Here is a 26,705-nt window from a genome sequence, read left to right as displayed (position 1 = left end):
GCATTTGTAATATGGGTGAAATTAGACAAAAAGTTAGCAAGTCTGTTCTGTTCTTGTAATAAAATAACTTATTCTGTTTGCAGTGGTGACTTTTCTTGTGAAGGCAATGCAGATTTGAAAGAAAAACTAATTCCAACTCCGGAAGTATCTTAAAGACTTACTAAAAGTTAACCTGCTTTAAATTTCCCTTATTAGGTTTGAGTAGAAGATGTTTGTTAACAGTTTTACATTCTAATTACATAATATGTTCTAGCAGCTATCTGAAATTAACTCAGAGCATTGTATTCGTCTGCCTAAACTTTCCCAGCAGCCAATACCGAGAGTCTCCTATAGAAATAGGATTGCTGAATTGAAATTCTCCAAAATAAAAATTAGGGGTCCTAAAAAGATCAAACATAGTGAACCACTCTAAAGTATTTTCTCAAATAACTGCAATGAAGCCGAAGTAAAAATAAAACAGATGGTCACAAAGGTCCTGAATAGACGTTTTCACTCCAGTGCATGGCTCACAGCTGAACGGGAGGAGTGTCTGCCAGGAGCTGTTGACCTTTCCATATCTTGTTCTCATCGTTTCTCCACCTTAAGCCGACGGTCAGTGCTAAGCCGTTCACTGAGTGACACTGGGAATTATTTCTGTTAGATAAGGATCAAACATTAGCAAGAAAAAAGATCTGATGGGGGGGGGATTGGTATTAATACTATAAGATTCAAGACTGGGGGCAGAGGGGACGGAAGATACAGAAGTTACACCGGCTTGTTAAAAGCAAACTTACCTCTTGTTCAGGACACTTATTTTTGGATCCTCCCAAGGCTGTCGAGTTATGTGTATGCTGTTTTTACTTCTTTGCAAATAGAAAATAAAGAGGTCCAATTTCAAACGAAAGAGAAAGAAAGCAAACGCAATCCCTGTGCGTTCTGTGCTCCTACCGCCCAGCCCCCGGGGTCTTCCGCGCGCTCGGACTGCGGGGCCCGGCTGGGCTCGGGGCTCGGGGCTCGGGGCGGGGAAAACCCCTCGCGCTCCAGCGGAGCCCGCTCCCAGGGCTTGGCGGTGACTCGGACCGGGGCGCCAGACCCAGGGCCCGGGGCCCTCGCCGCGGCGCGCGTAGAAGCACCTCGAGCCGCGGCCGGGCGGAGCGCCGCACTCCGGGAAGCCGAGTGGGCTCGGCCCTGGCGCCCGCACCCCACCTCCGGCCGGCGGCCCGGGGCTCCTCTGTGGCCAGAGGACCTGGGAGCCAGGTACCGGTGGCCGGCTTCTTGAGCGACCCGCCGACGCCTGGGGCGCCCCATCCAGGGGAGGCGTTCCCAAATTCCGCTTTTCCCCGCATCTTGGGGCGTGGATACAGAATCCTTGTAGCTGAAATGAATAATCAAATATTTATAAGATTTCCTACAAGACGCTTCACAATAGAAATATGCTTATCTGGTCGGAAATTTGCCAAAAAGCCATAAGTAATTGAGACAGCTGTGATTAACCTTCCAGAAACCATACCAGAATTCGCAATTAAACATTTAATTGAATGGTCTCATTTGGTCCGACCCGCTCTCCCCCCGCCCCCCACCCCCTGGTCCGGGAGGGGAGGAGGTTTGATTGAGACAAACCCCGGCCCCACCCGGCTGGGGAGCCTGCAAGGATCGGGCCCGGGGCCTCCTCGGGGGGTGACTCCCGACCCGCGCGGTTTCTGGAGGTCTCAAGTTCCCTACTTTATTATTGCGCGCTCCGCCGGGCCAGAATGATTGAAGCTCTAACTCCCCTGGGTTTTACGACTTCTAAACTCTCCCGGGATGGGGAAAGAACAGCGCGCAGGTGAGCGCAGGCACATCTTGCTCCAATCTACGGGGACGAGTGCCACCCACTGGCGTTCTCCTGGGGGCGGGGGCCCGGTCCCCGGTACCCCAAGGCTCAGGGGTCACAGGTGGGCCCGCTGGGCCGAAGCGAAAGGCCTCGGCTGGGTCCAGCCTGTAAAGCTGACGATGCGACTGGGCCCAGCCGGAGCGTAGGTAACCATTGCCCCCGGGCCTTAAAGCTCAGATTTGGCCGCCCGAGGCCCGAGAGCAGCGGCATTTGAATGCGCAACGCCGTTGCCCAACCGAACTTCCCGCTCTCGGCTGCAGCTCGCTGGCCCGGAGCTGTACGAGACTAGTCCTTCCGAAGCCCAGCACGATCTCGGGCCCGCGGCTTCCTGCCGAGTTCCAGGGACTCTCGCTCTAGGCAGTCGGGGGCGCTGTGAGCCTCGAACCCTGAACCTAGGTCTGGAACTCGCCTCCTCTACCATTTTTCCTTCCTTCCTTCCCCAGGAAAGAAGCCACCTGGGCCAGTTCTTCCAGAGCTCCTTGCCAAGCTTTCTGAATTCTTGGGTCTCGATACTCTGGGAAGGGATTACTCCTCACTACCCCTCTTCTTCCACTTCCATCTCCCTGCTCCCACACCCGGAACCCAGAGGTCTCCCGCCTTCCATATGATACCCCCGGCCTTAAAGATCCTGTTTCCCACTGAGGAAGCTCTCTGCCTTTCTCAACTCCTGCCCCTCCGCTCACTCCCTGACCCACTCTCTCACCAGCCCTTGACCTTATCGATCGGGCGGTGCCCTGCTCCAAAAGATGGACTCACCTAGCACTCTAGCCTTCCTGGCGTGATTTCTGCGAGGCGCCAAACTTGCTTTACAAATTGAACCACTCCCCCACAGCACTCCACATCCAGTTCCCAATGGAGTTTCTCTGTGCCCTTTTTCGCTCCTATTACTGCTCTCAGCCTGACTCCATTTATCAGCATCTTCCATGCACAGTCTCCATCAACAAGGTGCTAGCCTGTAATTGGTCACACAATCCTCCTTATTGCACTGAATGCCAGTATCTTGAGGAAAGTTTACCTTTACATCAATCAGACCCATATTTAAAAGCCTCTAATCTTCCCTACATCAGCTTAATAAACTCTCTGAATTTCCTGCTTTTATCACAAGTCCATTGGGACTCTGCTGCATATAGTTTATTATTCATTCATTGTTTCCCATCTCTAGCATGCTGCTATTCAAGCAAACTCCCTTGCTCTCTTTGGTGAATACTTGTATGGGAAAACACAGCTAACTAAATGTGTGGCAGCTTATGCCCTCCCCCAGACAGCAGTGGCAGAATCTCACGTTTTTTAAGAGAACAATCTTAGACAATCTCTTACTTAAACCTAGTCTTTGCAGCTCTGACAAAACTAAGCTTTAAAGCTATTTCATATTCAAAACTGAAAGGCTGATTTCTGTTACAAAACTCATTAAAAATTAAAGTTCGTTGGGAATACTGCCACAGGGACTCTGAATTTCCCAGAACTGTGTAGCCTTTCAATATGTATTAAATTTTGTGGTAGGGTACCCATAAACTTCTCCATCTCTGGGAATCTCTTTCCTGCTTCAATTACATAGAGCTACCCAAATTATTAGATAAATCTGCTGAGAAAATCTTATTCTAAGGTGAATCTACTTAAATAACTAACTCCCATTTCCCACCTTATGGCCTCTTTTATTGAACTGACTTTTTTACTACACAACTGGGTATCTCACTTTAAAAGTTCAGTAAGCATAAAATACACTTGTAATTGTTACAGGTAATTTAATTTACAAGGAAATCCCTACTGTATTACAGAAGATGTTTAAAGATGACCTGGGAGCCAGTAAAATTGATATTTATTAATGTAACTAACCAACCATAGATCTGACACCTCACCAGGGACCATCATAATAAGGCTTTAGAGTCAAACTCTCCTCTTGGAAACCCACACAGAAAACGATGTGCCCCTTTGGGTGGCTAGCAACAATCTACAGCAGAAGAGCTTCTAATGTTTTATGCCGCAGTACACACAGATACGGGGCTTTCCAGGTGTCTCAGTGGCAAAGAATCTGCCTGCCAATGCAGGAGACTCAGATTCAATCCCTGGGTCTGAAAGATCCCCTGGAGAAGGAAATGGCTACCCACACAGTATTCTTGCCTGGAGTATCCCATGGACAGAGGAGCCTGGTATGCTATATAGTCCTCGGGGTCAGTCATATGCAACTTAGCAACTAAACAACATCAACACATAGCTACAGGTATCCTAAATACACAGTAACCACTTCGATCAGAATAATTTCCCAATATTCAAAAACAGACACACTCATAAAAATATCCAAAAAGGAATTAGATTTTTGATCTATGGATGGCCAAGGAAGAAGTGACTGTAATTAGATAGGCAGATGTTTCCATCTATAGCATTAAAATACTGCAATCTGTCAAAAGCAAAAATTCAAAGCTAATTAACAACCATAATGAAATTTTTCGAATTCAAGAACCTGTTATTTCCTTTTTAAAAAAGACAAAACCCAATATTCTGGATCAATCAAAATTTTCAAAAGTAAGACTTTTGAAAGTTTAGCCCCTATCCAGTGGCCAACCAGAAGGTAAAAGGAAATATCTGTATTTCTGTTTGGGAGGGAAGAATTTAAGTTAAGGGAACAAACCCTCAAAGTCTCTAACTCTGATTATTAAAACCGTTTCTGGGCACTTGAGAGGTAAAGCTGGTCCTCATTAACCCTAAATATCTCTTCCTTTATCTCTAAGTTTGCAGCACCATTTCCTAAATCCTGAAGAAGGAGAAGAGTCTCTTTAACGTCTGTGCTAGCATCACCTTGACTTTCAGGAAGTAAAATATAAATGTGGCCCAGTTTTCCCACCTCCTCCCATTTTCTTTCAGTAATTGCCAGCTTTGCTGCTAGCCTCCCGTTACTAATTGGGGGGGGGGCGGGGGAAGGGGAGAACTTCGCTTTCAGAATTCCGCCATCAGCTCAGCTGAAACACCTACAGTGGCCTCTGGCCATCCAAGCAGCCCATGGCTTAACAGAAGGCATCGACTTCTGTGTCCAACGACCAAAGATGCCCCCTCCGACACATTTTTCCTTACCAGGCCCTACCTGAGCTAAGATGGCAACAATAGTAAGGGCGTTGCCCTCTTTCAAAACAATTCCTGGACAAAGGATATACCTTTGGGATCTTTTAACTTGGTAGGACAAGGAAACAGAAACCCAATGCCAGAGATTCTTCAAGAGTAGTGCAATCACTGGTAGGCTGGCAGCTTTCTGAGTCCAAGTGAGGGCTGGTCTAGGAAAAGAATTATCCCAGGCTGCCAAAGGGTTAAATATTTGTGAAGGGTAAAACCTGAGCCTCCCGGTTTTTTTGTGCTTGCCCGGGGGCCTGCTAGAGATTCAGTATCTCCCGGTTATTTCCTGCGATCACTAAAGCCAGTTTTCAAGAAAACAAGTCGCAGGGGTTTGAAATGTCACACCAAGTGACCTGGGCACGGCATATCCAGGGGCCATTCCCAGCCCCCTCCCACCCGAGCCAGCTCCCGCCCCCTGCATTTCGGGTCTGGAAAGAAAATAAACCAACGACACGCCAGACTGGTTCTGGGTGGACTTATTTTCCCTGGCAGCCGCGATCCTAGCGGGGGCTTGTTGTGGCTCCTTCAGTGTATCGCTTGCAGGTGATGCCAAATTCAGATAAGGAGCCGCCGCCCGGCCTTCTCTTCTGTCTAGACGGGGGAATTAATAAATGCAGCGAGATTGATCACGTCGCGCATCCACTCTGGGGACAGCGCCGAGGATGAGCCGTTAAGGCCCCCCTTTTCGACCCCAGGGCCCGCTGGCTAGCCTCGTGGCTCGGTGGCAGGGCCCGCGTGGCAGGCGAGCGAGGGTTCTGGATGTGGGGGTTCGGGCATCCAGACCCGCGGGAAGAGAACCGCACGCATGTAGGGCCCGACTGCACCGGGCCAAAAAGAGTCGGAGGACTTTGAAGAACTCCAGGTTGGGTTCGGCTCCGGGAGCTAAGGCAAGGTTGAGACGGAACCGCTCGCCCCAACAATTGGAACAGCCGACAATTGGATCATCGCAGGTTTCCCGGCCGAACAGTCACCCCGTTGCCCCGCGGGCTTCTGCGGCGAAACGCCAGGGACGAGGAACGAGCAGGGGGCGCGCCGGCTTCCGGAGGGCCTGGGCGCTCGAGCGCTTCCGAGGCCTCGCGGGGCCGCAAGGGGCGCACGGAGCGCAGACACCCAGCCCCGCCCCCCTCGCGACGCCCAATCCCCGCCGGGCCCGCCCCCGGGCGGCGCGGGAGCACGCGGGCCAGCGGTGCGCGAGGCGCAGGCACGAGCCGTGGGCCCTGGGCCGAGTGTCATTTTCGTTGAAAGAAGCTCCAAGCCGCAACCTGCCTTCGTCCAGCCCTCCCGCTGCACCAACAGCACACAGGAGCAGCATCACATAGGGTTATTATTTCTTTTTTATTAAGATCAAAATATTTGTCCCACTATGAACTGGCTGTCCTCACAATAAATAACAATAACTTACGTTTTGTTCGGCAAAGGCTCACACACTCTGTCCTCCGTCGACTGATAATTTAAAACATTTTCAAGGAAAGTCTCGTTTCTACTTTTTTCCGGCAGTCATGCGCTTTGGGGGATTGAGTGTCTGTTCCTTTGGATTGCCCCCGTCCTCTTCCCCGCTAGAGAGCGGGCGAAGCCACCAGGAAGCGCGGGGCCGGGCCGGGGCAGGAGCCATGGTCCGCGCGGGCGAGCGCGAGACCTACCCCGCGCGAGCTCCACACACAGGTGGGTACGTGGACGGGGGGCGCCGCGGACCGAGGGAGAGGAGAGGGCAGAGCTAACGCTAGTCAACCCAAATTCTGGTTTTGTAAAAATAAAAGTCCTCGGAGCGGGGCTCTCCAGTCTGGTGAAAGCAGGTTGCGTCCAGGCGATTTTGGCTGTCCCGACCTCCTCTCTCAGTCCTTTCTCTCTTTAAATAACAACAATCATAGTTACAAAGGCGAGAGAGTTTTCGGAGCTGGTATGGCCTGAGCATGGGTGAGTCTCATGCAGGGAGCATGCGAGGTCCGCGGGCTGGCGGGGAAGGGTCCCCCCCTCACGTCTCCACGGGACTCGGCACCATGCTGTTGGGGGTGTCCGGGAGCTGCGAGGACAGAGAGGTCACGTCGCTGCCGGAGGAGTTGCCTAGGGAGCCGGACTCAGAAAAGGAGACCTGGGGCATGGGAGACACCGGGAAGGAGCCGGTGAAGACGTGCCCGAGCTGGTTTTCCCGGGCCGCCAGCTCCCTAAGGTATCCTTGGGACAAGTCTTCGGGTGGGAGCGTGCCCTTGGAGAAGTCGGCCCGGCCCCCAGGCGCACTTAGGAGTATTAGGGCGGGCGGGGGCACGGGTGGGTTAATCCCTCGACCTCTCCTCCCGCTGCTTTAATCCAGGGAGACCTGGTTTAGAACCAATTATGGGCCGGGTGCGGTTACAGCTACCAACCTCCCCCTTCTCCCAGCCTCTGTTCCCCTGAAAGCCCCCCACCCCTTCCCACCTTGGTTAAGTGACTAAATCTACCCCACCTCCCCCGGAGTCCAGCCGTCCGGGCGGGTAGAGCAGGTCCTCACCAGCTGCTGGAAGGCGGGTTGATCCAGGTCACTCTGGAGCGCGAACTCACTGAGCGCTTTCCACGGCGGCTGGTACGTCTGCACCTCGACTGCACTGCCCTGCACGGCGCTCTCGTGGCGGATGGGGCTGCCTGCCACCAGGGGCGTCCCGGTCAGTCCCTGGAGACTCTGCGGAACAAGCAGAAGAGGGGAGGCAGAAGAGTTGGGTCTTGCGTTTCCCGCCACCTTTGAGACCGGGACCCCAGGCCCTGGCACATGATTTGGAGCCTGAAACTGTTTGGGGAGGCATGCACTTGTCCGCAGCAGCTGAGTGAGCCCGCCTTCTCCACTGGAAGACACCCCGGGCCCCAAAACAGCCACCACGGGCCAGTCAGTGCTGGAAGTCAACACCGCAAGGGAACAAAACGCGAGGGCTGCATTCCCACCCCCTCTCCGGGTTTGCAGAGGGAAAGTGTTCAAACTGAGTCCCGCTGAGATGGACACAACCCGTTCCTACATGCTGGAGCTCAAAACCAGGCTGCCTTGGGCTCCGAACTGAGCCCCCGACCCCAACTCCGATCTACCGCTGGAGCTGGGGAAGACCTGACCTCAGATACAATAATTAAGGTGCCTTCCAACCCCAAGGTAAGCCTCGCTCTGAAAGCACAAAGACACGCTATTTGGAGTAAACAGTTCCGCCCTGGATCTCCCGAGAGCCGGCCCAGAAAAGGGAGCGATGCGGCGCGCGAACTCAAAGCTCCACCCGACCCGACCTCCAGCTCCCCGACCCGACCTCCAGCTCCCCGACGCTCACCGTCTTGTCGTTGTGCTGCTGCTGCTGCAGTTGCTTCATGAGGATGGATTTCTTCTTGTCCTTGCACCGCTTGTTCTGGAACCAGACGCGGATGACCCGCGGGCTCAGGCCCGTCATCTCCACCAGCTGCTCCTTCATGAGCGCGTCGGGCCGCGGGTTGGCGGCGTAGCACGTCCGCAGGGTGTGCAGCTGCTTCTCGTTCAGCACGGTTCGCACGCGGGTTGTCTTCTCGGTCTGTTTGTGCACGTGCGGGCGCAGCGAGGGCTGCCGGCCGGATCCTGGGTCTGCGAGGGAGCGAGAGGTGAGCCAGCGGCCGCCACCCAATCCCCCTGCGCCCCGCCCCGCGGCGGCCGAGCCCCGCGGGGCCCGATCTCGTTGTCTTTTCTACAGTTCATTTCGTTTTCTGGTTGTCTGTTCTCCTTTTCCGTCTGTTCGCCCTTACCCGGAGAAAGATGTGCACTTTCGTCCCTTCCCTAGTTCCTCCACCGGGCTCCCCGCCGCGATCCCCGCAGAGCAAGCAGGGCCTGGGAGCTCCGAGCGAGGCCTGTGCAGGACAGAAGTGGCTGCACCCTGCTGTGCCTCCTCCGCTAAACCCGACCGTCGGAATACCCGCAAGGGTTCCGCGGGACTAGGGAAGCCCTCCGGAAGAGACGAAATTTCAGAAGGAGAGGAAGGAGGCGCGCCTGGGACGCTGGAAGGGGAAGGGGCCCGAGCGCTGCGCTGCATCGGGACAAGGGGGCCTGTCTGCGTCTCCCCGAAGAGACCGTCTCCCTGATTCTGGGGCCGCTCAGACAGGGCCAGACCGTGTGTCATTAAGACCTTGCCTGGGGTCAGGAATGGGTCTCCCGGACCTGGAACAGTTCCTTTCTAACAGCCCTTGGACTTCGGCCCCAGGATCTCCTTTCTTGAGGCTCTAGTTTCCCTGTCCAGCGGCCGTTTTCCCAGCCGGCCCACAACCGCTGGCACTCTCCTCACTTGGCCTTGGGTTCTCTCAACCCCAGGTTGGGTAGAGTCAGGTACTTATTTAGGGCCCTATTCCGGTGGCCGGAAACCAACAAACAAAGGAGAGACCAGGGTTCACTCAACACTGGCATCACACCCCCATCTGAACCAGGTCTACCTACCCTTGGATACAAGTCACACTGTTTCAAATTATATCCCCTTCCAGGCATTTCTAGGTCTGGATAAATATTCACAAACAGCCCTTCTAACTCAATGTCCTCATTCTATACTAAAGAGAGGGCCAGCAAAAGCTCGATCCCTTGGAGCACACAACGCCCAGAGGCTCAGCCTGATCTGCAGACTGAGGCTTCAGGTCTGCGGCTACTCGCTGGTAACTGCTCAGCTGGAGTCACCATTCCCACCGGCTCACCACACACTTAGAACCAGCCTCTGGCCATCTTCTGATTATGACCTAGAGCATCCCCTGGGGTGTTTGCCATTATCCCTAAATCCACTGTGCTTCCACTTCTTTCCCACCAAGAAACGTTTGGCTACATTGTTCATCAGACTGGGCCTCAAAAGAAAAACGCAGACATTTCACTCCCTGTTGGCTGGTGAGCCTTCAGAGCTGTGCCAGTGGACTTCTGCCTGGCTGAGCCCAGCTCTAGGCTAGGAACTGTATTCCTTACACACATACCCCCAGGCAAACCTGTCTTTTCTCTCCGGCAACACACAGACTGCTTGAAATTCCCAGTACAAAGTCCTTAGAGTCACCACTTGAGATGCCCCGGTGTCATTTACCTTCCTCCTCCTCCTACTACCGTGTCCTACACATTCCTGAGAACACAAATCTCCACAATTCCGAACACTCATACACAGAACCCCGGCTCACGTTTATCCACACGCAATTTTCCCGGTCACACACGAACATACACTCCGTCACGTTCCAAGCAGAGTTCTGCACTCACCCAGAAACCCCCACAATGCTGGCAAACGGAAACACACCCCAGTGACAAGTTTTCGTCCGAGCACAAGCACCCGTCTAAGAACACACACACCCACATGTGCACTGCACCCCGGAGCTGGCGGCGCAGTGCCGGCTTACCTGGCAGATGCAGGCCGCGGGCGCCGGGAATTGGGCCGGGGCTGCGCGGGCTGCCGGCAGCCGCGCGCTCGAGCAGGAGGCCGTGGTCGGCGCGGCAGAGCAGCTCGTGTTCCCGCAGCGAGAATTCGTCTCCGGGCAGCAGCTGGCGGCTGCACACTGAGCAGCGGAAACATTCGATGTGGTACACGCTGTCCCGCGCCCGCATCACCAGATCGCTGCTGCTGAAGCCCACCTGGCACTTGGCGCACTTGATGCCGAAGAGCCTGCGGGCCCAAGGCACGGGCGTTGTCAGCATAGGCCCTGTGGCCGGCCTCGCCTGCCGCGCTGCTACCCGCCCAGGGCACACGCGCCCAGGAGGCTTTGTGGTCGCGAGGGTGGCTGCGGGGACCAGCCCTCGGGGGTTCCCAGGCCGGGAGACGAGTGGCGGCGCGCGTTCGGGGCGGGGGCATGCAGGCGGCCTGCCATTCTCGAGCCCCGGCCCCAGCGGGCAGTGGAGCAGCCCGGACACTTGCGGGCCTCACCTGACGTAGTCCCGCTTGCAGTAGGTCTTCCCGTCTCTCACGAAGCACGTGCACGTCTCGTCCAGGTATTGGCTGCACTCGGCGCACTTGAGGCAGGCGGCGTGCCACTCGAGGTCTGGAGACACCCGCAGGATAAACTGATCGTGGATCTGACTCCCGCAGCCCACGCACATGGCCGTCCCGGGCTTCTCTGCCGGGGAAGGGCGCGGAGCCCGCGTCAGGCCTGGCTGCCCGGACCCCGGCCGAGGCCGCTCCAGCCCCAACCCAACCCGCTCGCTCTCTCTTTCAAGAATTGGGACCACAAGATAAAAAGGAAATGGGCTTTGCAAAGGTCCAGATAATTGTAAACGAAAAAAAAAAAAAAAAACGAAGAAACACAATCTTCTGAATCTGTGAAGGCTTTTAGTCTCTCCCCACCCCTTCCTCAGTTTTGGGGTTGTTTTTTTTTTACGGTATTACATTCACTTGGACACAGGCGTTTTATTGATATCTCCTGTAACTAAAAGCTAAAATGTAAGTGAGAAGAAAGGGTAAATAGACATTTAAGCCCTGCGGACGCCACCCCATCATACTGAACGGTGATGTTCCGGCATTTCCGTCCGCACACTCCCTCTCTCCGCGACTCCCTCCTATCCCAACACAGACACATCAGCTTTTAGCAGAGTCTCTGCTCATCCTCCTTGACATTTTTTAGCTTAAACATCCCAGATTAAGCTAAAGAAATCTTCCTTATTTGAAAGGCCGAAAGACAAGCAAGCAAAAAAAAAAAAAAAAAAACCCACATCCCTAAATCAAACTATTGCCCTAGCGCAAAACAGAAGCAGATTTCACAGCCCGAGGTCAGCCTAGCAGGCTTGAGAAAGAATGTTTAATTATAAACTAAAACAACAGGATTCCAAAGGATAAGCGGTCCTGCGGGAAAATCTATTCGTTTTGATTTTTTCTCTCAGTGTTCTGTCAAATAGAAGCCACTTGTAGAATCCGCTAAACATTCTTCTGCATTAGAAATATTGCATATTAAGCGCACACACACACACCACACACATATACAGAGAAAGACTTACTCTTGGAATGATCCCCCATAGTACCTAGAAAAGGATAGTGAAAAATAATATCCACCATGCAGAAAAGAGATGTGCGCAAAGCGTGCGGCCAGGGGCAGAAGGACGAGGGTCGTGCGCCCAGCCTCGGCTCTTTGCTAACTAACTCCTCCTGCCCCGCGGAGTTGAAGGAGCGATTCCGCACCGGCCCGCACGCAGCATGACGTCAGCACGCACTCGCCCGTGGCCGGAGCTGGGGGCGGAACCTGTGGCGTCACGAAGCTTCCCCAGAACCGCGGGGTATGCGGGGGAGGTGTTAGGGACTTGGGGGCTGATGGGCGGGGTGGGGTGGAAGGCGGGAGTGACAGGGGATTGGCTGGAAGGAAATGAGCCAACCCTGATTGGCCCAGAGTGAACAATGGAGCGCGGCCCCCTCCCCGGAAACCTGCAAGGATCCTCATTCTGGCCCCGGGTCGGGCTATCCCGGCTGGATCTTGCGTCACTGCTGAGCTGTCTCCGCGACCGCCGCAGCTCTTAGCTTCCTCTTAAGACTTGCGGGGCGGTCTCCCCAGGCGTGCTCGAGCAGGGTGATGAATACCTGGGGGAGCAAAGGGCGGAGGTGTCTCTTTGAAATGCTCCTTTCTTTCATTAACAACAGCAAAAAATTCTCCCTCTTGTGAGGAGAGCGGGGGAGAAGGTGGTCTGGACAAGACCTTCACCGTCCAGGCGGTGAGCGTTCTTCTCTCAGACGCCTTTGTTCTCAGGGTCCAAGCTAGAGAGAGAGGTTAAGGGTTTGGGTAAACTCTATTTAGACGTTCCCCACCCGTCCGCCTGCGGAAAACTTCTTCGAGTTGGAGCGTTAGGTGGATAGCACCAGAACGCAGAATCCGAGGACCCTCGCCAGATCCAGACCCCAGCCTTGACTTGCATTTGGGGCGAGGGTGTAATTTGACACGGACTCCCTCATTCTTTTCCCCACTCGAATAGCACAGCTCCTTCTAGGAACAAGACTGGGGTCGAATGTGTGTCTCACTTCTAGAATAAACGATCTTTATAAACTCTTCTGTTTTATTTCACAAACGAACTGCAATGCAAATGATTAGAAACAAATGTGGTGCGCAGGGTGATTTAGTATCCGTGCAGTGGCTTGTCGTTCCTTAGAAAACCTGCGACTTCTGAGCAAAGTCTAGGCATTTCTTTCTTTCAAAGAAATTGCTGTGGGTTTTGTCTGAAAGGGTTCAAAGACTGGCCCATGAATTATAAATCACATTTACCCAACCAGGGTGGCTGTTGTTGTTTTTCCCATTAAAAGGTGTACCAAGAACTTGGTGTACGCTTGAGTGGGGCGCAGGTGGGCTCCTAGGCTTTATAAAATGCCTCCACGGGAATCTCAGATCCGACTCATGTCGGCCTGAGGGCACCGTGGAGCTCCGCGGCCCTTCTGCTAAAAACGTAAGGCTTGTCGGCCTCACGCTCTGGACTGCTTGCCGGGAAATGGGTGCAGTCAAGTACGCAGGGAGAGGCTTTGCTGAGAGCTGGAGCTAGACCCTCAGCGCACACTGAACTCACTACCCGAGGACGGTCCCCGCACGGCCTGCGAGCGCCCCTCCGCCGGCCAGCGCTGTGCTGGGCGCTTCACGTGGTAGCCCCGTCCGGCTTGAAAGACTTTTAACCACCGCCTCTACCTTTGTAACTTCTGGTCTTCTCACTGCCCGGTTTTTCAGCACAACTTACCAGCTGCTGTGCCCACATGCCATTTCTTGAGTCTTGGGCCACTTAGCGCCCCGAACAGCACTCACCCTCAGTGTATGTGGAGCACGTCGGGGTGGGAAGAATGCTGCGTTTGAATAACGTGTCTATGAAAATAAACGGGGTTGAGGAAGGAGGGAGCCGTTATGGGTGTATATGGCTGCACGCGGCCACTCTGTGACCGCAGGCATGTTATTTACTTCTCTGACCTTCAGCTTCCTCATCTGTAAAATGGGGTCAGTCAGTTAAGTCGCTCAGTCGTGTCCGACTCTTTGCGACCCCATGAATCACAGCACGCCAGGCCTCCCTGTCTATCACCAACACCCGGAGTTCACCCAAACTCATGTCCATCGAGTCGGTGATGCCATCCAGCCATCTCATCCTCTGTCGTCCCCTTCTCTTCCTGCCTCCAATCCCTCCCAGCATCAGAGTCTTTTCCAATGAGTCAACTCTTCGCATGAAGTGGCCAAAATATTGGAGTTTCAGCTTCAGCATCATTCGTTGCAAAGAACACCCAGGACTGATCTCCTTTAGAATGGACTGGTTGGATTTCCTTGCAGTCCAAGGGACTCTCAAGAGTCTTCTGCAACACCACAGTTCAAAAGCATCAATTCTTCGGCGCTCAGCTTTCTTCACAGTCCAACTCTCATATCCATACATAACCACTGGAAAAACCATAGCCTTGACTAGACGGACCTTAGTCGGCAAAGTAATGTTTCTGCTTTTGAATATGCTATCTAGGTTGGTCATAACTTTCCTTCCAAGGAGTAAGCGTCTTTTAATTTCATGGCTGTAATCACCATCTGCAGTGATTTTGGAGCCCCAAAAAATAAATTCTGACACTGTTTCCACTGTTTCCCCATCTAATTCCCATGAAGTGATGGGACCAGATGCCATGATCTTCATTGTCTGAATGTTGAGCTTTAAGCCAACTTTTTCACTCTCCTCTTTCACTTTCATCAAGAGGCTCTTTAGTTCTTCACTTTCTGCCATAAGGGTGGTGTCATCTGCATATCTGAGGTTATTGATATTTCTTCTGGCAATCTTGATTCCAGCTTGTGTTTCTTCCAGCCCAGCGTTTCTCATGATGTACTCTGCATAGAAGTGAAATAAGCAGGGTGACAATATATAGCCTTGACGTATTCCTTTTCCTATTTGGAACCAGTCTGTTGTTCCATGTCCAGTTCTAACTGTTGCTTCCTGACCTGCATATAGGTTTCTCAAGAGGCAGGTCAGGTGGTCTGGTATGCCCATCTCTTTCAGAATTTTCCACAGTTTATTGTGATCCACACAGTCAAAGGCTTTGGCATAGTCAACAAAGCAGAAATAGATGTTTTTCTGGAACTCTCTTGCTTTTTCCATGATCCAGCAGATGTTGGCAATTTGATCTCTGGTTCCTCTGCCTTTTCTAAAACCAGCTTGAATGTCTGGAAGTTCACAGTTCACGTATTGCTGAAGCCTGGCTTCGAGAATGTTGAGCGTGTGAGAAGAGTGCAATTGTGTGGTAGTTTGAGCATTCTTTGGGATTGGAATGAAAACTGACCTTTTCCAGTCCTGTGGCCACTGCTGAGTTTTCCAAATTTGCTGGCATACTGAGTGCAGCACTTTCACAGCATCATCTTTCAGGATTTGAAATAGCTCAACTGGAATTCCATCACCTCCACTAGCTTTGTTCATAGTGATGCTTTCTAAGGCCCACTTGACTTCTCATTCCAGGATGTCTGGCTCTAGGTGAGTGATCACACCATCGTGATTATCTGGGTCGTGAAGCTCTCTTTTGTACTGTTCTTCTGTATATTCTTGCCACCTCTTCTTAATATCTTCTGCTTCTGTTGGGTCCAGACCATTTCTGTCCTTTATCGAGCCCATCTTTGCATGAAAGTTCCCCTGGTAAAATGGGGTAGGGGGGTTAGAATGGTGTCTACCTCTACAGTTGTAAGAATTATTCTCTGGAATAGGTCAGAACAATATCTGGCACATAGTGCTGCTGCTGCTGCTGCTGAGTCGCTTCAGTCGTGTCCGACTCTGTGCGACCCCATAGACGGAAGCCCACCAGGCTCCCCTGTCCCTGGGATTCTCCAGGCAAGAACACTGGAGTGGGTTGCCACCTCCTTCTCCAATGCATGAAAGTGAAAAGTGAAAGGGAAGTGCAATAGTGGTAAATATGACACTTATCATTATGGCTTTATATTGGGAGTGTGTGTGTACACTGTGCCTTACCTGTTCCCGGTGCCTGCCTGCCTCTGGGTGTGGAGGGGAAGTCTATCTGTGTGTATGTGTTATCTGATGGTTTCTTTGTGCATGTATGCTTGTTCTGTGTGTCGCTTCTGTGGGGATGGAGGCTCAGAAAGTGTGGTCTGAGTGAAGAGTCTGTGTACAGATGATGTCTGTGTAGTTGGGCACAGTCTCAGAACTGGGAGGCAGTATGTTCTAAGTACCCTTCTGTAGTGAACTGAAAAAGGTGCTCTTGGCTGCTTCTCCTCCTTCCCCAACGGCTCTGGGCCTGGCCAGACTTTCAGCACCCAGCTAGGAGCAACCAAATCAATTAACTCAATGGCTCAGGCAGCCAGGAGGGGGCGGCTCTGGGCTGGAATCCTAGGTCTAGACTGTTAATCTCTTGGGCCAAGAGAAATTCCTCCTACAACCCAGAAATGCCGATTGTTTGAGACCTTATTAGGGAAGGGGGTGTTTGGGGGACCGTGGGCAGGGGTGGGAAGGAGGGCAGGTGTTGAGGGGGCAGTAGGATGAGTAGTGGATCTCTCCTGGGATGTCAGGTAGCCGGGTCATAAACCAGTATTTCTTTCAGTCTCCATCATGTGCTGCTGCTGCTGCTGCTGTTAAGTCGCTTCAGTCGTGTCTGACTCTGTGCGACCCCATGGGCTGCAGCCTACCAGGCTCCTCCGTCCTTGGGATTTTCCAGGCAAGAGTACTGGAGTGGGTTATGTGCTAAGGCCCTGTTATTAGCCTATTAGGTCTTTACAGCAATGTGATGAGGTGGGTGGGCCTCTCAGGGGGCTCTAGTGGTAAAGAACCCACCTGCCAATGCAGGATGACACAGGAGAAGTGGGTTCCATCCCTGGGTCAGGAAAATCTCCTGGAGGAGGGCACGGCAACCCACTCCAGTATTCTTGCCTGGAGAATCCCATGGACAGAGGAGCTTGGTGGGCTACAGTCCACGGGGTCACAAAGAATCAGACATGACCGAAGTGACTTAGCACACACACACACGATGAGGTGGGTAGTGCTAGATTCCTTCAATCCCCAAGGAAACTGAAACTTAGGGAGGTGACATGATTGCTTCTGGTCACAGGATGAATCAGAACTGGCGTTCACAGCAGGTCTGCCCGGCTCCACAGGCTTCGCTGCTTCTGCTGTGGTCGAAGGCCCACGAGTGTGGGTCCCTCTGTCACCAGCTTCGGTTCTCTGCAGCTAGAAAATCAAGGACTGTTTTCAAGACCCCTCCACCTGGGTCTCCTGGGTCACAGCCATCCTTGAGAGACAGCACAAGAGTGAGAGAAGCAAAAATCCTTTTCCCCTGGCACAGCCACAAGGTGCCGTCGATCTGACCCTGCCTTGGGTATCTGCTTTCCAGATACTCCCACAGTCCCCTTCTCCATGTCCCAAACTACAGACCACAGGTGATCTGGGGGCCCTCCATTTCTGGGCTTTAGAGCACCCTCTACCCTTACAGGGAATAGCAACTTGAGCTCCAGAGCTCTATATATTACATAAAACTAGCCCCGGCTATGACTCTCCTTCTGGGAAGATTCTGGAAGCACAGAGAAGTCTCTCTGGATTCCTTTTCCCCAGACCTCCCCCACACCACCATTGCTGCCTTAAACTCTACTCACAATTCCCCTAAAAGATGGGCTTACTTTTCAGAAATCCTTGAGAAAGCACAGAACAGGTGCTCACTCACAATACAGGGACAGCCGCTCCTACCCTGAAAACAAAACCTGAAAGAAAGAGCAGGAAGAAATCTGGGGCCTGGGAGTAGATCACAAAGCAGGCTTTATTATCTTCCAGTTTTGCTTAGTTGAGCCTCCCTTCTTTCCTTCTAGAACGCCCGAACGAAAAAGCGGCAAGACCCTTTGGAGACTTTCTCTTTCAGGCGTTTGTCTGACAGACAAAAAGCTGCAGGCCGGAGAGGTGGTCATCCTTGCCTGGCCTCCTCGTCCTCAAGCACAGAGCTCACAGACAGCTCCCACAGGCCTGGACATGCACACACACTCAGCTTCCTTCCCCACTACCTGCCTTCCTGTTCTTACCCACTCAGGAGGCATTTACCTGCCGCGAGATGTTTTGTCTCCTATTCATCATCATGGAACCACATATATGGGGAATAATGTGGGGCTTAACCTTCATGTTCAGAATCATCCTTATCATAGCTAACATACAGGACTCTAACTCGGACCCACCTTCACACACAGGACTGCTAGTGTGTCACAACAATTCTAGGAAGGAGTTACTATTGTTAAAATTATCCCTGTGTCTGGGACTTCCCTGGTCATCGAATGATGAAGAATCCCCCTTGCAATGCAGGGGATGTGGATTTGATCCCTGGTTAGGAACCTAAGATTCCGCATGCCACATAGCGACTAAATCTACACACTGCAACTACTGAGCCCCCGTGCCACAGCTAGAGAGTCCACGCACTGCAACGGAAGATCCCACAGACGCAGCAAAAATCTTGCATGCTGCAACTAAGATCCAATGCAGCCAAGTAGATAAAAGTTATCCCTGTTTCACAGATGAAGACCTTGAGGCTTGGAGATATTAGGTAATTTGTTCCAGGTTTCATAGCCAGTGGAGCCAGGGTTTGAACCAGACTCTCTGCCCCCTGACTTGCTGGTAGTATCACTACACTATATGGCCTCTGAATCACTCACAAAGGGCATGTCACAGACACACTGTCCACCCAACACAAAGGAAGCTGTTGCTAGCAATGGGAGCGTTAATCCCCCTGTGAGTAGCAGAGAGGAAACTGAAGGCCAATGACCTGTCTTCCAGCATGTAAGTGAAAGAGATGGAGCTGGAAGCCAGGCTCCTTGACCCAGGCCAGGGGTCTTCCTGCTGGAGTTCTTTGGGATGGGATTTCTCTTTGCCCACCTGAGGACCTGGGCTCTCCTCTGGCTCCTGCCTCCATCCCCTTCCCAGCCCACACCCTTGTCTCCAAAGGCAGCTGGAGACATTGTACAGAGGAGGCCAGAAGGGGTCTCACCACCATATCATCACCACCATAGGCTTCTGAGAGCTTGACTTTGGGGGGAGTTGGGCACCATGTTTCAGACAGCAGCTCAGGCCTGGGAAGAGCAAGAAACTTGGCAAATCAGAGTCAGATTCCAGGTCTCCTGATATCCAGACCCATCCTCTCTCCCCAGGCTCTCTTGCCTGACCCCCACCAGCTTCCTCTGAGCAAAGGCACCCAGTGACATGGGGCGGACCCATCCCTCCATAACATTCACTTAACACTTGCTTCTGGCCAGGCCTTGGGCTAAGCCATCTTAAGAGGTCTCATTTAAAGTTCCCAACAACCCCCAGGACAGACTGGATTACATAATATGTGGATGCCAGTGCAAAATGAAATGTGGTGTCCCTTGCTCAAAAATTAGTAAGAATTTCAAGATGGCAGTATCAAAACATGAAACCAAGGATGGGACCCCACATGGGGCATCTCATGAAGCTGACTCTACATCTAAGGTATTGAGACAGGTCTTTTTACCATCTTTCAGCAGCTCAGAAACAAATAAATTAATAACCTAAATGAGTTAATACATCTAATAAGAGGTGAGACTGAGACTTAAACCCATTAGTCCATGAAACTAGTTATCAACTTTCGCTATGTGAGTCTGTCCAGATGGGATGAACTTACTTGTTGGTTACTTTGTTTATAGTGGACATGTGACAAAGGTCATTCTGTGTTAAGAAGCCCCGTCTGTAGCACTCTTGTCCTTGGGGGATCAATACAACCATTATAGAAGGATGAGAAGAAGTAGCCCTTTAAAAACGAAACCACCTGGAAGCCTTTGTTTCTTTCCAAATCACACCCTCATAGCTGCAGGGGATAACCTGCCAAGCATCCCAGGAGGGGAAGTGAAGTGAAGTGAAGTCTTTCAGTTGTGTCCGACTCTTTGCGACCCCATGGGCTATAGCCTATCAGGCTCCTCCATCCATGGGGTTTTCCAGGCAAGAGTACTGGAGTGGGTTACCATTTCCTTCTCCAGGGGATCTTCCCTACCCAGGGATTGAACCCAGGTCTCCTGCATTGTGGGCAGACGCTTTATCCTCTAAGCCACCAGGAGGGGAGGAAATCATAAAAAAAGACCCATGCTGATGGCTTTAGGGACAGTTGTGTTTTTCCTATCTCTCCAGAAGGGGAATCCCCAGCTGGCTCAGGTGGCCTGGATGTGGTTCTGAGCAGTCTGGCCCCAGACACTGGCATTCCTGGCTGACTTCTGTCAGCCAGCAGCCTCTAGAAGGATCTACCTTCTAGAGTGTGGTTTCATCCTATCACTATCCCTCCCTTTGCCAAGATCAGGATACTGAGCAAAGTGAGAAAGAAAGGGAGAGAAGGAAAGAGGGAAAGACCGAGCTCCAAAAGGAATAGAATCACCAAACCAAGATTGGGTGGTTTTGCAGAAAGGCTGGCCTCGTACCAAATGGTCCAGGCTAAGGCTAGGGCCCCTGGTTGGACACGGTGCCTTCACTGAAACAAGGCTAAGGAGGAGAGGAGGATGAAGGGAGGCAACACAGTCTCTCCTTGACCAAAGTTTAGCCAGGCTTCTCTGAGCCCTTTCTCAACTAGACCTCAATCTTAGCCTGTAGATTTGAGCAAAACACTAACATAGTCTCTCACGTCTCAAGTCCACATCCCTAGGATCACCCCAGCCCCGCTTAAAGTGTCTACCTGAAAATACTCGAGAGTGCTGAAAGAATTTACTTCTCGTTCCAACCAACACCTAAAGATAGGGCCAGCCTCCTATCTTCCAGCCTTTTGCAATTTTTCACCTCGCTGACTCTTATGAGCCCTCCTTACTCCCTCACTCTCCCTTTAAGATGTCTGGTCACCTCTGTACAAATTGCAGTTGAGTTCAGTTCATGAGACTCTTCTCCCTGATGCAAAAGATATCATTAGTTAAAATCTGTCCTCACCACTTTACCTCATGTCTGACTTTGTTCACCTCTGACTTATGATCAGCACTGGGAAGAGAGCTACCAAACCTGGAACAGTAACACCAGGGAAGGGCACAGAATGGGATGGCTGGAGAGACTTCTTGGAGCCTGTGGCATCTTATCTGAGCCCTGTAGGATGAGTGCCAAGAAGAAAAGGATCAGGGAAGTCTGCTCGGAAGAGGAAATGGTCTCAAAGATAGAGAGAGGAGATGAATGACGCAAATGCATTTGGGGGAAAGGTGAGCAGCTGGGAGAGGGAGAATGACCCAGGACAGTGACACGAGCAAAGCCCTAGAGACAGGAGACAGGAAAGACCCTGTAGCCACCTAAGGCAGGTCCACATGGCTGGACTTCCGTGGAGGAGTCAGCAAGAGTGAAAGACTGAAAGGGAAGCTCATGTCAGACTGCGTGGAGCCTCGAACTTCCACTGCGGAGTCTCAGGGATCCTCTTGGCTTAAAGGGAAACTCCGTGATCCTGTTGCCTGGCTGGAGTGATTCAGATGGAAAATAGCATGAGCATAGTGTGCTACAGAAAGAGTGGGTGCATCAAGCAAGGCAAGAGAAAACAAGGATGTGAGTCAGGGGCGGGGGGGGGGGGGGGCGGGGGGCGGGGGTAAGGGGCCAGGAGATGAAGGAAGAGATCCTATGGATGGACAGCTCCTCTCTCCACCCAGAAACCTAGAAAGAGCAGGTTGGCAGCAGGCTAGTTTGGGGAGAGTTGGCTGGTGCTCAGTTCCTGGCCACCATTTCCATGGGATAAAGGGAAGCATTTCTATTCGTAGTCCCGCCCGAAGAATGAGCAAAAGAATACCACTCATTTGTAACTTACTTGTTAAAGATATTGAAAAATAACATCTGGTTTGAGATACAGACACCAATACTGTGGGCAACAGTCCTATTATGTGGGTTGTATCCTTCCTGGGGTTGGCTTTCTCTGCTGTGCTCCCGCACCAGAGGTCTGAGAATGTGGGCACCGGAATTGGTTTGCCCTGACTCGTTTAGTCCTAGCGTTTCCCTTGAGCAGTATTCCTAGATGCAAATAAGAGGAACATCAGCTATCAGAGTTCAGTTTGACTTGCCAGCAGGAAATGGAATATTGTAAAAAGTCCTCCATCCTGCACAGATGTGTGGATGTGTGTGTGAGGGAGGCAGTTTTCAGACTTTGGAGGCCAGTTACAGCCCCTTTACCAACCATAGATGCTTACCTTTATGATACTAAAACAAGCAGAAAAGAAAATATCATATATCCTCAAACATGAGGATGTCTCTTCAGAAAGTTGTTGTCCTAATCTTTTTAAAGGTTTTGAAGGATGTCTTTAATTTTTTTCAACATAGGTTTGTAAAAAGCTAAATGTGTGTGTGTTTCTTATAACAAAGACTACGGACTTGGGGATTCTGTTGTCTGTTCATCACCTGGAAACAAAATAGGAGACATCAATGACACCAAGCGCTTGGCTCTATTCAAAGCCCATGAACTGACAGTTTTTCAAAAGAATCTACAGAGGATCCTCTTTCACCAGAAAACATCTTCTGGAAGCTAGAGTTACTAGCAAATTCCAAAAATAGATAATGAATGAGATGATAGAATCTGGGTTGTCACCTCTTGTCCAATGGGATTATCCAGGGTCTAATCTCGGACAGATTGTGATTAATGTGATTTCGGATGGGGCATTAATCCGATTCAGGAGGGAATCCAGGCAGATTTTCATCTGCACCTAGTTTGTGATGGCTTTGGAGGCAGCAGAAAAGCAGCTTGTACCAGATTTTGCCGCATCACTGTGATGAGGTCTATTTTGATCGACTTGAGTTATGGACAATATAAATTATTTATAGCCACTTTAGACATGCCTTACACTTGTAGAGACCTTCAGAACAAAATAATAACACCCCTCTTGCTGTTGTAGGAATCTCATTCAGCTGAATCCTGGTGCCCACAAATTGTAAAAAGCAAGGGAGAGAAGAAATTTAAAGGCTAGTAACTTCAGCATCAAGTGCTCACTGAGCATTGCAAGGGGCAAGAGGTTGCAGGAGGCAGACCAGTGCAGGAGGCTGAGGTACACTGGGTGGTCCAGGCCCTGGAGGGATTCACTCTAGATGGGGAATGGGGAGACGGACCCAGACTCAGGAAGACAAAGGCAGCCAAGGAGACAGTGAGGCTCAGACAAGCCGAGCACGGAGGAGAATTCCCCATGAGCCAAACAGCATTTGTGAAGGAGGTAGAATTTGAGCAGGGTCTTTAAGGACGAGAAAGCTCCATATGTGAGTGAGGAGGGAGAAAGTGTGGGAGCAAAGGCTGGACACAGGTCTGCACTGGACACGGAAGTAAGGCCTGGTGGGGCTAGGGGTCAGGGATGGTGGCGGGTGGCGCTATCATATACTGAGCAGCCACTCTGTGCTGGGAACTGTCCTTCATCTGTCTCACTGGGTCCTCATGTATCAGCAGGGTGCTTTGGGCTAAAAAAGGCCCAGGTGAAAGGGGCACAAACAGAAAATGAACTGGCTCAAAGAACAAGCACAGAGGCAGAACGGATCTCGAGTTAGATGATCCAGGCATTCAAAGGTGTCATCAGCACAGTCTTTCGGCGTCTCTGCTCTGCTATCCACAGACTCAGCTTCATTCTGAGGGTGCTTCTTACGGTCACACAACAGCTGCCAAAATACACACGTCTCCTTGACTGTGACCAATGGAAGAAGCTGGCTTCCTGGAGTTCTCATCAAAGAGCAAGAAAGCTTCTTATCACAATCCCCTGGAAAACCTCTTTTTTGTTTCACTGGCCCAACTTATCTTAGATTTGTCCATTCCTGAAGCAATTACTGCAAGGAATTTGGGATTCTCTTGTTGGTTTAGACTAATCAGCATAGGTACATACATCCCACGAGGGGGTACTGATAATTGTTTAAGAACTGATTCTCACAGAATGCTTTCATTGATTTTTGCCAGACTTTTACTGATTTATGGTTGCACAAATAAGTTTAAAAAAATCTTATAATCTCGGAGAAGGCAATGGCACCCCACTCCAGTACTCTTGCCTGGAAAATGCCATGGACGGAGGAGCCTGGTGGGCTGCAGTCCATGGGGTCGCGAAGAGTCGGACATGACTGAGCGACTTCACTTTCACTTTCCACTTTCGTGCATTGGAGAAGGAAATGGCAACCCACTCCAGTGTTCTTGCCTGGAGAACCCCAGGGAGGGCGGAGCCTGGTGGGCTGCCATCTATGGGGTCGCACAGAGTTGGACACGAGTGATACGACTTAGCAGCAGCAGCAGCAGCAACAGGATGTCTTAAATGAAAATATTTAAAACCCTGTCATTAATCCAATAAGACACGTGGAAGATGTACACAACTAAACCTATCTTGACAAGGTCATGAAAAAGACACACAGTTCTAAACATGTTCTGGTATGGAAATACGGGAAGTCAATTCTATAATCTGTATGTGTATAAATCTATAAATGTATCTCAGTGTGCCACAGATACAATTAAATTGCCAATGGAATTTGACAAAACAATTCCAAAGATAAAATGAAAGAAGAAATGTTTGAGAATCATGAGGAAAGTTTATGAAAAAAGAGAAATGAAGGGTGATTTTTTTCCTACTATACTCAAATGCATCATAGAGTTCTAACAATGAAAACAGTTGGATACTAAAGCAGAACAGGATAGACCTGATGTAACACATGGAAAAGGCCAAATTTAGACTTTTGATCTGATATAAATTCAGTTGAAAAGCAAATGATTATTCAGTAGATATCGTTTGTACATTTGAAAGCAGTGAAAGTTGGGCTTTCGTGCACCACCATTTACCAAAAACCTCTTCAGATGGATTAAAGATTTAGATGTAATGATGAAACCACAAAAGTACTAGACAAAATGTATGTGACTCATGCTGTCACTTTGGGATGAGGATGGACTTTCCAAGTGGCACCACAAAGGGAAAGACCAATGGATTTGACCACATGAAAATGCAATGGCTGTGTATTATTTATGACAGACAAAGGGGTTGTTGATATCTTTAAAACAAAAACTATTAAGAACCCAAATAAGAAAATGATGAATGCAGAAACATGAGCTGGAAAGAAGGAAAAACCATGGTTAATAACATATGGAAAATTTGTAGTCTTGTTAGTTGTATTAGCACACAGCTCAGTGGCTTAAGACAACACCCATTCATTATGTAAGAGTTTCTGTAACTCAGAAGTCTGGGCATGGCTTACCTGGGTTCTCTGCTCAGGGCTTTACAGGGCTGAAATCTAGATGATGGCCAGACTGCATTCTCATATAGAGGTGTGGCAGGGAAGGATAAACTTCTGAACTCCCATACTGGTGATGGAATTCATGTACTTGCAGCTTCCTTTCATGATGATTTACTTCTTAAAAGTCAGTAACAGTTTCTACTGCTCTGAGTCTCTCTAACTTCAGCAAGCCCTTTTAAAGGGCTCACCTAATTAGGTAAGGCCCACCGAGGATAATCTCCATTTTGATTAACTGAAAATCAATTGATTGGGGACTTTAATTACATCTGCAATGGCAACCCACTCCAGTACTCTTGCCTGGAAAATCCCATGGATGGAGGAGCCTGGTAGGCTGCAGTCCATGGGCTCGCTAAGAGTCGGGCATGACTGAGCGACTTCACTTTCACTTTTCACTTTCATGCATTGGAGAAGGAAATGACAACCCACTCCAGTATTCTTGCCTGGAGAATCCCAGGGACAGAGGAGCCTAGTGGGCTGCTGTCTATGGGTCGCACAGAGTTAGACACGACTGAGCAACTTAGCAGCAGCAGCAAGATCCTTTTACTTTTGCCATATTCTGTTCATTAGAAACAAGTCACAGGTATTCATGGGGACTGAATTATACAAGGGTTTGGATCACTGTGGATTACTACCATATTAGTAACTAAAGCATCATATAGCAAAAGTATTTTTAAAAATTTATTTATTTTTGGCTTGTTGGATGGAGTATCAAGGATACAACATTCTGAAAAGACACAATAATCTGAGATGCAGGTTGGTGAATTTTGTCAAAGGCTTAAAACTGTAATCTCCTTGATCAAGCAAATCCTCTACCAGAAATTATTCTGCAGTAATACTTCTGGATAATGTACACAAAGATTTAATTATGAGGTTGTACATGGCAGCTTTATTTATAATACCGGAAACTTGGAGGAAAAAAGGGAAATGAGCAAAAGTAAAAGAATGGTTAAATAAACTGTGGTAGATCCATATGCTGGAAGTGCACTGGATCAGACTATTTTGGAGTCTGGGCTCCAGAGCCAGGCTCCCCTGGTCAGAAGGACTCCACTACTTAGCAGCTCTGTAAAATGGGTATATATCTTAAACTCTCTGAGCCTCAGTTACAAAGAGGAAGTAATAATAGTATCCACTTTACAAGGTTGTTTGTGGATTAAGTGTCTCATACATGTAAATGCTTACCCCAGGAGCTAGACAAAGTCAGCACTTAACTGTATAGGAAGAGGAGGATAGGATATTATGAAATTACCATACAACTTATACAAAATGTTAAAAAGTTAAATGATAAACTCAGAAAGCAGAATAGAAGGGCATCTCTTAGGCAATATTTATTTTCACTTGAGAAGTGAGACTATAGAGGATTACTATTTTCTTCTTTGTGAGTTTCTACATTTACCAATTGTCCTGCACCTATATACTTACGACTTTACAGGGAAAATATCCTAACTGATATTTTTTAAAAGAAAGGAAAAGTGGGAGCCCCAAAAGACAGGGAAGGCCCCAAGGGTGAGGTGGGGATTGAACTGTTCTTGTATGACAGTGGTTCTCAAACATTTGGAATTCAAGAACCAAGGAAAAACCAGTAGGGACATCCCACAGGACTGCCACTATTTCATGATGCCAGGTGACACACTAAAAAAATTCCACTGTCTCGTGCACTTTTCTCAGCCTCTTGTCCACAGAGGGAGCAGT

At 50.2% G+C, this 26,705-nt stretch overlaps 1 protein-coding gene across 1 annotated transcript; it reads right to left on the bottom strand.

Moving 5' to 3' along the window:
• Window positions 1–6,926: 6,926 nt before the first annotated feature.
• Window positions 6,927–11,924, bottom strand: ISL2 (ISL LIM homeobox 2). The gene is made up of 6 exons (XM_068991546.1): window positions 11,865–11,924; window positions 10,801–10,990; window positions 10,280–10,542; window positions 8,233–8,516; window positions 7,440–7,607; window positions 6,927–7,043 (listed from the first exon to the last, which is right to left on the bottom strand). The coding sequence occupies exons 1-6, from the start codon at window positions 11,920–11,922 to the stop codon at window positions 6,927–6,929; spliced, it is 1,080 nt and encodes a 359-aa protein (XP_068847647.1). The 5' UTR covers window positions 11,923–11,924.
• Window positions 11,925–26,705: the final 14,781 nt, after the last annotated feature.

Source organism: Capricornis sumatraensis, chromosome 19, assembly GCF_032405125.1.
Source record: "Capricornis sumatraensis isolate serow.1 chromosome 19, serow.2, whole genome shotgun sequence".
NCBI lineage: Eukaryota > Metazoa > Chordata > Mammalia > Artiodactyla > Bovidae > Capricornis > Capricornis sumatraensis.
This window is presented reverse-complemented; position numbering and strand designations above follow the sequence as displayed.